Source organism: Scyliorhinus canicula, chromosome 21 (genome assembly GCF_902713615.1).
Source record: "Scyliorhinus canicula chromosome 21, sScyCan1.1, whole genome shotgun sequence".
NCBI lineage: Eukaryota > Metazoa > Chordata > Chondrichthyes > Carcharhiniformes > Scyliorhinidae > Scyliorhinus > Scyliorhinus canicula.
Genome location: NC_052166.1, coordinates 10279584 through 10292078, shown reverse-complemented (window position 1 = coordinate 10292078; position 12495 = coordinate 10279584). Strand labels below are relative to the sequence as shown.

General features: G+C 49.5%; 1 protein-coding gene across 4 annotated transcripts in view; it reads left to right on the top strand.

Moving 5' to 3' along the window:
* LOC119955555 (O-sialoglycoprotein endopeptidase) overlaps positions 1-12495 on the top strand; it is a 42768-nt gene that overhangs the window by 18908 nt on the left and 11365 nt on the right. For all 4 annotated transcript variants that reach the window (XR_005458490.1, XR_005458491.1, XR_005458492.1 and 1 more), the window contains 3 exons: positions 6126-6221; positions 10513-10562; positions 12350-12428. Coding sequence is in view for 1 of the 4 variants with exons in the window: in XM_038781847.1 (XP_038637775.1) it covers positions 6126-6221; positions 10513-10562; positions 12350-12428 (225 nt within the window). In the remaining 3 variants the exon portion in view is untranslated. The remainder of the gene's footprint in view (positions 1-6125; positions 6222-10512; positions 10563-12349; positions 12429-12495) is intronic.

Genomic DNA, 12495 nt, shown 5'->3' with positions numbered 1-12495 from the left:
TACATAGAAGCAGACACAGGAAATAGCAGGAGGACTCCCTTTGCGCCTGCTCTGCAATTCACAGCTGATTACCAAATTCAACACCCAAATCCCGGCTTCCCTCCATATCCCTTGATTCTTGAGCCCCAAGAGTATATTTAATTTCGTTCGTAAAATTAGTTTTGTAGTTTTTGCCTCAACTACTTTCTATGGCAGTAAATTCCACAGATTCACCACTCTCTGGTGAAGACATTTCTCCTCACCTCAGTCCTAAAAGGTTTATCCCTTCTCTTCAAACTATGGCCCCTAATTCTGGACTCCCCCACCACCGGGAATATTCTTTCTGAATCTATCCCATCTAATCCTGTTAGAATTTTGTAAATTTCTTTGCAACCCCTTCTTACTCTTCTGAACACCAATGATTATTATCCTAACCGATTTAGTCACTTTTCATATGACAGTCCCACCATTGCAGGAATTAGCGTGATAAACACGCGCTGCACTCCCTCCAGAGCAAGAACATCCTTCCTCAGATAAGGACACCAAAACTGCACACAATACTCCAGGTACAGCCTCACCAATGCCCTATACAATTGCAGTAAAACATCTGGTCTGTGGGCAGCAGGGGCAGCAGGGTAGCATGGTGGTTAGCATAAATGCTTCACAGCTCCAGGGTCCCAGGTTCGATTCCCGGCTGGGTCACTGTCTGTGTGGAGTCTGCACGTCCTCCCCCTGTGTGCGTGGGTTTCCTCCGGGTGCTCCGGTTTCCTCCCACAGTCCAAAGATGTGCGGGTTAGGTGGATTGGCCATGCTAAATTGCCCGTAGTGTCCTAATAAAAGTAAGGTTGGGGGGGGGGGGTTGTTGGGTTATGGATATAGGGTGGATACGTGGGTTTGAGTAGGGTGATCATGGCTCGGCACAACATTGAGGGCCAAAGGGCCTGTTCTGTGCTGTACTGTTCTATGTTCTATGTTCTATCTCCATTCCCATACTCAAATCCTCTCGCTACGAAGGCCAACATTATTTTCCTTCTTTACTGTCTGCAGTACCTGCACGCTTACTTTCAGTGACTGATGCACGAGGACACCCCGCTGAGTACCCACCACTCTCAATTTGCACTCATTCCAATAATAATTTGCCTTCCCTATTTTTGCTACCAAAGTTTAGGAGGGGCTGTTGGGTTGCGGAGATAGAAGTGAGGTCTTAAGTGGGTCGGTGCAGACTCGATGGGCCGAATGGCTTCCTTCTACATTGTATGTTCTATGTTCTAATTAAAACACATCTACCGGTTTTCCCTGGCCAAGTCTACTAGTTATATCTTCAAAGAATTCTCGTAGATTTTGGGGCGCACAGTGGCACAGTGGTTAGCACTGCTGCTTCACAGTTCCAAGGACCCAGGTTCAATTCTGGCCTCAGGTGACTGTGTGGAGTTTGCACTTCCTCCCCGTGTCTTCATGGGTTTACTCCAGGTGCTCTGGTTTCCTCCCACAGTCCAAAGATGTGCCTGTTAGATGGATTGGCCATGCTAAATTTCCCCGTTAGTTTCCAAAGGTTAGATGGGGCTGTTGGGTGATGGGGATAGGGCGGGGGTGTATGGTGCTCTTTCCAAGGGTTGGTGCAGACCCTATGGACCAAATGGCCTCTTTCTGCACTGTAAATTCTAGGATTCTATGATTTGTCAAGCATGATTTCCCTTTCATAAATCCATACTGACTTTGCCTGATTTTCATTTGCTTCCAAATGATCTGTTATGAAATGCTTGATAATGGTCTCCAGCAACTTCACTGCAACCAACGTTAGGCACACTGGTCTATAGTTTCCTGTTTCCTCTCTATCTCCCTTTTTGAATTGCAGGGCTACATTCACTGCCCTTCAATCCCTAGGAACCATTCCAGACTCTCCAGAATTATGGAAAATGACCACCAATTGATTCACTATTTCTAGGGCCACTTCCTTAAGTACTCTGGGATGAAGATTATTAGACCCTGGAGAATTAACCCGACAGTACTTTATGCCAGTGAGAGAAACACACAGATACAGTTAACCCTACAGTACTGTATGTCAGTGAGAGAAACACACAGATACAGTTAACCCTGCAGTACTGTATGTCAGTGAGAGAAACACAGATACAGTTAACCCTACAGTACTGTATGTCAGTGAGAAACACACAGATACAGTTAACCCTACAGTACTGTATGTCAGTGAGAGAAACACAGATACAGTTAACCCTACAGTACTATATGTCAGTGAGAAACACACAGATACAGTTAACCCTACAGTACTGTATGTCAGTGAGAAACACACAGATACAGTTAACCCGACAGTACTATATGTCAGTGAGAAACACACATACAGTTAACCCTACAGTACTGTATGTCAGTGAGAGAAACACACAGATACAGTTAACCCTACAGTACTGTATGTCAGTGAGAAACACACAGATACAGTTAACCCTACAGTACTATATGTCAGTGAGAAACACAGATACAGTTAACCCTACAGTACTGTATGTCAGTGAAAAACACAGACACAGTTAACCCTACAGTACAGTATGTCAGTGAGAAACACAGATACAGTTAACCCTACAGTACTGTATGTCAGTGAGAAACACAGATACAGTTAACCCTACAGTACTGTATGTCAGTGCGAAACACACAGATACAGTTAACCCTACAGTACTGTATGTCAGTGAGAAACAGCGATACAGTTAACCCTACAGTACTATATGTCAGTGAGAGAAACACAGAATCAGTTAATCCTACAGTACTGTATGTCAGTGAACGAAACACACAGATACAGTTAACCCTATAGTATTATATGTCAGCGAGAAACACAGTTACAGTTAACCCTACAGTACTGTATGTCAGTGAGAAACACACAGATACAGTTAACCCTACAGTACTGTATGTCAGTGCGAAACACACAGATACAGTTAACCCTACAGTACTGTATGTCAGTGAGAGAAACACACAGATGCAGTTAACCCTACAGTACTGTATGTCAGTGAGAGAAACACACAGATACAGTTAACCCTACAGTACTGTATATCAGTGAGAAACACAGATACAGTTAACCCTACAGTACTGTACGTCAGTGAGAAACACAGATACAGTTAACCCTACAGTACTATATGTCAGTGAGAAACACACAGATACAGTTAACCCTACAGTACTGTATGTCAGTGAGAGAAACACACAGATACAGTTAACCCTACAGTACTGTATGTCAGTGAGAGAAACACACAGATGCAGTTAACCCTACAGTACTGTATGTCAGTGAGAGAAACACACAGATACAGTTAACCCTACAGTACTATATGTCAGTGAGAAACACACAGATACAGTTAACCCTACAGTACTGTATGTCAGCGAGAAACACAGATACAGTTAACCCGACAGTACTATATGTCAGTGAGAAACACAGACACAGTTAACCCTACAGTACAGTATGTCAGTGAGAGAAACACACAGATACAGTTAACCCTACAGTACTGTATGTCAGTGAGAGAAACACACAGATACAGTTAACCCTAAAGTACTATATGTCAGTGAGAAACACACAGATACAGTTAACCCTACAGTATTGTATGTCAGTGAGAAACACACAGATACAGTTAACCCTAAAGTACTATGTCAGTGAGAAACACACAGATACAGTTAACCCTAAAGTACTATATGTCAGTGAGAAACACACAGACACAGTTAACCCTACAGTACTATATGTCAGTGAGAAACACAGATACAGTTAACCCTACAGTACTGTATGTCAGTGAGAAACAGCGATACAGTTAACCCTACAGTACTGTATGTGAGTGAGAAACACAGATACAGTTAACCCTACAGTACTGTATGTCAGTGAGAAACAGCGATACAGTTAACCCTACAGTACTGTATGTCAGTGAGAAACACACAGATACAGTTAACCCTAAAGTACTATATGTCAGTGAGAAACACACAGACACAGTTAACCCTACAGTACTATATGTCAGTGAGAAACACAGACACAGTTAACCCTACAGTACTGTATGTCAGTGAGAAACACAGATACAGTTAACCCTACAGTACTGTATGTCAGTGAGAAACAGCGATACAGTTAACCCTACAGTACTGTATGTGAGTGAGAAACACAGATACAGTTAACCCTACAGTACTGTATGTCAGTGAGAAACAGCGATACAGTTAACCCTACAGTACTGTATGTCAGTGAGAAACACACAGATACAGTTAACCCTACAGTACTGTATGTCAGTGAACGAAACACACAGATACAGTTAACCCTATAGTACTATATATCAGCGAGAAACACAGATACAGTTAACCCTACAGTACTGTATGTCAGTGAAAAACACACAGATACAGTTAACCCTATAGTACTATATGTCAGCGAGAAACACAGATACAGTTAACCCTACAGTACTGTATGTCAGTGAAAAACACACAGATACAGTTAACCCTACAGTACTGTATGTCAGTGAGAGAAACACAGATACAGTTAACCCTACAGTACTGTATGTCAGTGAGAAACACACAGATACAGTTAACCCTACTGTACTGTATATCAGTGAGAAACACAGACAGTTAACCCTACAGTACTGTATGTCAGTGAACGAAACACACAGATACAGTTAACCCTACAGTACTGTATATCAGTGAGAAACACAGACACAGTTAACCCTACAGTACTGTATGTCAGTGAGAAACAGCGATACAGTTAACCCTACAGTACTATATGTCAGTGAGAAACACACAGATACAGTTAACCCTACAGTACTGTATGTCAGTGAACGAAACACACAGATACAGTTAACCCTATAGTACTATATGTCAGCGAGAAACACAGATACAGTTAACCCTACAGTACTGTATGTCAGTGAGAGAAACACACAGATACAGTTAACCCTACAGTACTGTATGTCAGTGAGAAACACACAGATACAGTTAACCCTACAGTACTGTATGTCAGTGAGAGAAACACAGATACAGTTAACCCTACAGTACTGTATGTCAGTGAGAAACACAGATACAGTTAACCCTACAGTACTGTATATCAGTGAGAAACACACAGATACAGTTAACCCTACAGTACAGTATGTCAGTGAGAAACACAGATACAGTTAACCCTACAGTACTGTATATCAGTGAGAAACACACAGATACAGTTAACCCTACATTACTGTATGTCAGTGAGAAACACACAGATACAGTTAACCCTACAGTATGTCAGTGAGAGAAACACAGATACAGTTAACCCTACAGTACTGTATATCAGTGAGAAACACACATACAGTTAACCCTACATTACTGTATGTCAATGAGAGAAACACACAGATACAGTTAGCCCTACAGTACTGTATGTCAGGAGAAGCACACTGCAGCCCACCCCATGCTCTACATGTCCTGGGAGTGTTTGATGGAGACAGTGTAGAGGGAGCTTTACTCTGTATCTTACATCGTGCTATACCTGCCCTGGGAGTGTTGGATGGGAACAGTGTAGAGGGAGCTTTACTCTGTATCTAACCCCGTGCTGTACCTGTCCTGGGAGTGTTTGATGGGGACAGTGTAGAGGGAGCTTTACTCTGTATCTAACCCCGTGCTGTACCTGTCCTGGGAGTGTTTGATGGGGACAGTGTAGAGGAAGCTTTACTCTGTATCTAACCCCGTGCTGTACCTGTCCTGGGAGTGTTTGATGGGGACAGTGTAGAGGGAGTTTTACTCTGTATCTAACCCTGTGCTGTACCTGTCCTGGGAGTGTTTGATGGAGACAGTGTAGAGGGAGCTTTACTCTGTATCTAACCCCGTGCTGTACCTGTCCTGGGAGTGTTTGATGGGGACTGTGTAGAGGGAGCTTCAGTCTGTATCTAACCCCGTGCTGTAACTGTCATGGGAGTGTTTGATGGGGACAGTGTAGTGGGAGCTTTACTCTGTATCTAACCCCGTGCTGTACCTGTCCTGGGAGTGTTTGATGGGGACAGTGTAGAAGGAGCTTTACTCTGTATCTAACCCCGTGCTGTACCTGTCATGGGAGTGTTTGATGGGGACGGTGTAGAGGGAGCTTTGCTCTGTATCTAACCCCGTGCTGTACCTGTCCTGAGGACAGTGTAGAGGATATCTTACTCATGCGCTGATCAAAGTTTGGTTTGTCACAGGTGATTGCGTATTCCGAACATCGTTATCGAATATTTGGTGAAACTATCGACATTGCGGTGGGAAATTGTTTGGATCGATTTGCCCGTGTCCTGAAGGTATGAACGTATTTTGTAGGACCAGTTTGTAGTTGCTGTTAATGTAGCCTTACTACCTGATTTGTGCTGTCCTTGCCGATCTCGTTGTCAGGTGAACGATACTGAGCCTTCGCAAGTGACCTGCAGCAATTATCATTGCAATTGTGGAGTTATACTATTCAGTTTCTTTGCATTAATTACGGAGTTAGCATTCACCACAGAAACCCACTAGACTTGATCAATCCGTCACCCCTGTCTCATTGACATGGATTGGGGCGTCACTCCCACCAGGAACACTTTCTGGGAAACTACTTGCTGACATTCCACAGCTCATTCTACACAGGCAGGCGGACCTGGGGACAGGATGGGAAGACAAGGACAGGATATGGGCAGGGCCAGGAGGAGACAGGGACAGGATGGGGAGACAGGGACAGGATGTGGAGAGGAATGGGGAGACAGGATATGGAAGGGGACAGAGGAGACAGGGATAGGATGTGGAGAGGGCCAGGGGGAGACAGGGACAGGGAAATTGGGGAGAGTGATTTAAAAGGATTACAGTGGATACACAATGGCAAACATTCAAGGAACGCATGGGGGAACTACAGCAACTGTTCATTCTTGTCTGGCACAAAAGCAAAGGGGGTAATAGAGCCAATCCATGGATTACAAAGGAAATTAAAAATAGTATCCAATACAAGGAAGAAGCATACAGATTTACCAAGGTCTGAGGATTGGGAGCAGTTTAGAATTCAGCAAGGAATTCAGAAGGGATTGATTAAGAAGGGGAAAGTACAGTACGAAAGGAAGCTTGCAAGGAACATAAAGACTGACACTAAGAGTTTCTATATGTGAAGAGAAAGAGATTGGTAAAGAGAAATGTAAGCCCCCTACAGACAGAAATAAGGGAATGCATAATAAGGGACAAAGAAATGGCTGAGCAATTGAATACATACTTTGGTTCTGTCTTTACAAATCTGTAATGAATTGATTACCTGCAAATGCTCGCATTCCAAGCATTGTCCAGCATCTCTGACTTTGTCTATATAAATGTTTCTGGAACATACCTCTCCATTCACCTGAGGAAGGAGCAGTGCTCCGAAAGCTCGTGTTTGAAACACACCTGTTGGACTTTAACCTGGTGTTGTTCTTACTGTGTTCACAAATGAGGACACAAATCAGATCCCAGCAATGTTGGAGAATGAAAGGTTTAGTGAGAGAGAAGAACTGAGGGAGATCGACATTAGTAGAGAAATGGTGCTGGGAAAACTGATGGGGTTGAAGGCAGATACATCCCCAGGGCCTGAGAATCTGCATCCCAGAATGCTTAAGGAGGTGGCTCTGGAAATAGTGGATGCATTGGTGGTCATCTTCCGGGATATAGACTCTGGAACTGTCCTGCAGATTGGAGAGTAGCTCACATCACTCAGATATTAAAAAGTCTGTAACGGTGGTTGCATACTCCTCCAGGTTAGCAGCTGCGGCCCTGAATATGGACCAATCTAAGCAGTCGCGGAGGACATCCTCAGATTCCTCGGTTTTCTTAACTAGCTCAGCACGCTTGAGTTGCTGTTTGTGAGCCGGAAGTAGGAGAACGACTTGTGGTTGGATTTTCTGAAGTGTTGTTGGGGAATGATGCTCGGGTAGCAGTGGTCCAGGGTGTTTGCACCTCTGGTGGGGCAGGAGATACGTTGATGGCGTTTTGGTAGGACCTTCCTGAGGTTGGCCAGGTTGAAGTCTCCAGCCACGATTGTCAGGGCTTTAGGGTGATTTGTTTTGTGGTTGTTTTTTTTAAAAATTTAGAGTACCCAATTATTTTGTCCAATTAAGGGGCAATTTGGAATGGCCAATCTACCTATCCTGCACATCTTTGGGTTGTGGGGGTGAAACCCATGCAGACACGGGGAGAATGTGCAAACTCCACACGGGCAGTGACCCAGGGCCGGGATTCGAACCCGGGTCCTCAGCGCCGTAGGCAGCAATGCTAACCACTGTGCCACCGTGCTGCCCCTGTTTTGTGGTTGTTGATGGTGGATTGTAGTTCGTCAAGTGCTTTCTTCACTTTTGTCTGGGGTGGGATGTAGACTGCTGGTTCTCTCACGCTGATGCAACAGTCAAGAAAGCCCAACAACGTCTCTATTGCCTACAGAATCTAAAGACATTTGGCATGTGTGCATCAACACTCACAAATGTCTACAGATGTGCCATAGAGAGCATCCTATCCGGCTACATCACAGCCTGGTATAGCAATTGCTCATCCCAAGATCGCAAAGAGTATGATGAACTCAGCCTAACGCATCACACAAGCTTGCCACCCTCCCATTGATTCTGTCTACACCTCCTGCTGCCTCAGGAAGGCAGACAGCATTGTCAGAGACCCCTCACACCCAGGCTTTGACCTTTTTTTTTTTTTTTTAACGTCCCACGTTTCATAGAACATAGAACAGTACAGCACAGCCGAGCAATGATCACCCTACTTAAACCCACGTAACCTGTATACCCGTAACCCAACAATTCCCCCATTAACCTTACACTACGGGCAATTTTAGCATGGCCAATCCACCTAACCCGCACATCTTTGGACTGTGGGAGGAAACCGGAGCACCCGGAGGAAACCCACGCACACACGGGGAGGACGTGCAGACTCCACACAGACAGTGACCCAGCCGGGAATCGAACCTGGGACCCTGGAGCTGTGAAGCATTGATGCTAACCACCATGCTACCGTGAGGCCCCTCTTCCAGACCCTTCCATCAGGCAGAAGATACAGAAGTCTGAAGACCAACACATCCAGACATAGAAACAGCTTCTTCCCCACAGCTACTTAGACACCTCAACAACTCCCCCCTCAGACTGATCTGTTCCTTGTAAGAACACTGGACGCGATTCTCCGCCCGCCACGCCGGGTGGGAGAATAGCGGGAGGGCCTCCCCACATTTTTCACGCCCTCCCGCTATTCCCCCCCCCCACGCCCGACCCACGCCACGAATCGGCGCTCGCCGTTTTTTAAGATGAGCGGCGATTCTCCGAGGCCGATGGGCCGAGCGGCCGGGCCTTCACGTCCGTTTCAATATGGCAGCAAACACACCTGCTCGCTGCCGTCGTGAAACGGGTGCCAGATGCCCGTTTAGGGCATCTGGGGGCCCGATTGGCACGGCAGTACCACGGCCATGCCAAGGGGGGCATAGGCCCGCGATCGGTGCCCACTGTAACGGATGCACTCTTTTCCCTCCACCGCCCCGCAAGATCAAGCTGCCACGTCTTGCGGGGCGGCTGAGGGAAAAGACGACAACTGCGCATGCGCGGGTTGGCGTTGTCCAACCTGCGCATGCGCGACCGACGTCATCGGCCGCATCAGCCGGCGTGACGCTTGATGTGCGGCCTTGACCACCGTCATCAAGGCCGCGCCGCCGTGACGCACGGGGCCGCGCTCCTAGCCCCGCCCGGGAGGGGAGTATCGGCCCCAGAAGTGGGCGTGAAGGCTGCCGTGGGTCACGGCCTGTCCCACGGCAGCCTTTACGATTCTCCCCATTTGCGGAGAATCTTGCCCACTATTCATGACTCCCTCTGCTGCTCTCCAATCAGTATTTGTTGATGTATCATTTGTCAATGTACTTTTTAGCATTATTATTTTTTATTTGTCTCCTATGTACGTATTGTGTACGTTCCCTTGGCTGCAGAAAAATAATTGTCACTGTACTTTGGTACATGTGACAATAAATATGAATCCGTCAACGTGGAGAGGGACAGGGACTGGATGTGGAGAGGGACGGGGGAGACAGGGATACGATGTGGGCAGGGGCAGACAGGAACAGGATTTGGAGAGTGACGGGGGGAGGGGGGGGGGGGGGAGAGAGGAGAGGGCGTGGAGAGGGGTAGGGACCGGATGTGGAGAGGGACAGGGGAGTCGGGGACAGGATGTGGAGAGCGACAAGGGGAGACAGGATGTGGAGAGGGACAAAGGGAGAGAACGTGGAGAGAGCCAGGGACAAGATGGGGAGAGGGATGAGAGGTGACCGGGACAGGATGTGGAGAGGGACAGGGGCGACTTGGACAGGACGTGGAACGTAACACAGACAGGATGTGGAGCGGGACAGGGGGAGACAGGGACAAGGTACGGAGACAGACACAGGGACAGGATGTGAAGAGGGACAAGGGGGACAGGGACTGGTTATGAAGAGGGACAGACGTGACCGGCACATGATGTGGAGTGGGACACGCGTAGACAGAGAATGGCAATATTGAGATATTGGTCAGGAGGAGTGGGGCAGACAGATTTCTGCCATTTTCTGATGTCTGATTTATTTTCTATTAGATTTCCAATGACCCCAGCCCTGGCTTCAACATTGAACAAATGGCTAAGAGGTGAGCCATTGGACAGGGTGAGAGTCTAACAGGACACCAGCATGAAGGGCAGCGATTGGGAACAGGGACAGACTGATGGTGAACTGGATGAGATGGTGAAGAGGAATGGGGAAAGAGTGGCGGGGAGCAGAAAGAGATTGTGAGGGGGAGTGGGGCGAAATTGTGAGTGGGGCGAAATTGTGAGTGGGGCGAAATTGTGAGTGGGGCGAAATTGTGAGTGGGGCGAAATTGTGAGTGGGGCGAAATTGTGAGTGGGGCGAAATTGTGAGTGGGGCGAAATTGTGAGTGGGGCGAGAGATTGGGAGGGGGGGGCAGGGGGAGCAGGGAGGGAGTGCGCGAGGAGGAGCGGGGAGGGAGGGCGCGAGGAGGAGCGGGGAGGGAGGGCGCGGGGAGGGAGGGCGCGAGGAGGAGCGGGGAGGGAGGGCGCGAGGAGAAGCAGGGAGGGAGAGGAGGAGCGGGGAGGGTGAGGGGGAGCAGGGAGGCAGGGCGAAGAGGAGGGAGGTTGAGGGGGAGCGGGGAGGGGGAGCGGGGAGGGAGGGGGAGCGGGGAGGGAGGGGGAGTGGTGATGGCGAGGGGGAGCAGGGAGGAAGGGCGAGGAGGAGCAGGGAGGGCGAGAAGGAGCAGGGAGGGCCTGTGAGGGGGAGCAGGGCGGGCCTGTGAGGGGGAACAGGGAGGGCCTGTGAGGGGGAGCAGGAGGGCCTGTGAGGGGGAGCAGGGAGGGCCTGAGAGGGGGAGCGCGGAGGGAGGGTGCGGGGGCCTGTGAGGGGGAGCAGGGAGGTCCTGTGAGGGGGAACAGGGAGGGTCTGTGTTGGGGAGCAGGGAGGGCCTGTGAGGGGGAGCAGGGAGGGTCTGTGAGGGGGAGCAGGGAGGGTCTGTGAGGGGGAGCAGGGAGGGTCTGTGATGGGGAGCAGGGAGGGCCTGTGAGGGGGAGCAGGAGGGCCTGTGAGGGGGAGCAGGGAGGGCCTGTGAGGGGGAGCAGGGAGGGCCTGTGAGGGGGAGCAGGGAGGGCCTGTGAGGGGGAGCAGGGAGGGCCTGTGAGGGGGAGCAGGGAGGGCCTGTGAGGGGGAGCAGGGAGGGCCTGTGAGGGGGAGCAGGGAGGGCCTGTGAGGGGGAGCAGGGAGGGCCTGTGAGGGGGAACAGGGCGGGCCTGTGAGGGGGAGCAGGAGGGCCTGTGAGGGGGAGCAGGGAGGGCCTGTGAGGGGGAGCAGGGAGGGCCTGTGAGGGCTGCAGGGCGGGCCTGTGAGGGGGAGCAGGGCGGGCCTGTGAGGGGGAGCAGGGCGGGCCTGTGAGGGGGAGCAGGGAGGGCCTGTGAGGGGGAGCAGGTAAGGCCTGTGAGGGGGAGCAGGGAAGGCCTGTGAGGGGGAGCAGGGAGGCCTGTGAGGGGGAGCAGGTAGGGCCTGTAAGGGGGAGCAGGGCGGGCCTGTGGGGGGAGCAGGGCGGGCCTGTGAGGGGGAGCAGGGCGGGCCTGTGAGGGGGAGCAGGGAGGCCTGTGAGGGGGAGCAGGGAGGGCCTGTGAGGGGGAGCAGGAGGGAGTGTGAGTGTGAGCAGGGAGGGAGGACAAAGGGGAATGGTGATGGTCATGGGAGTGACAAGTTGGGTGGGGATCCACCGAACCAGGACTGGAATGCAGCAAATGTCCAGTCGCTGTACTGTCGTAATTCTGGTTTCTGTATTGGAGAATAACCGCGCTGTTTCCACCAGGTTTATACCGGGCTGATTGTCTCCTGTCTTTCTCGTTCTGACGGACAGGCTGCGATTCTCACTAACTCTTCACCGCTTTCTTTTAGGGGAAGTAAGTTGGTGGATTTGCCCTACACAGTGAAAGGAATGGATGTCTCCTTTTCCGGAATTCTCTCCTATATTGAGGTGAGGGCAGGGTATGAATTGGTGCCATGTGCAGAGGAAGAGCACAAGAGGCCATCACATCTGTCAC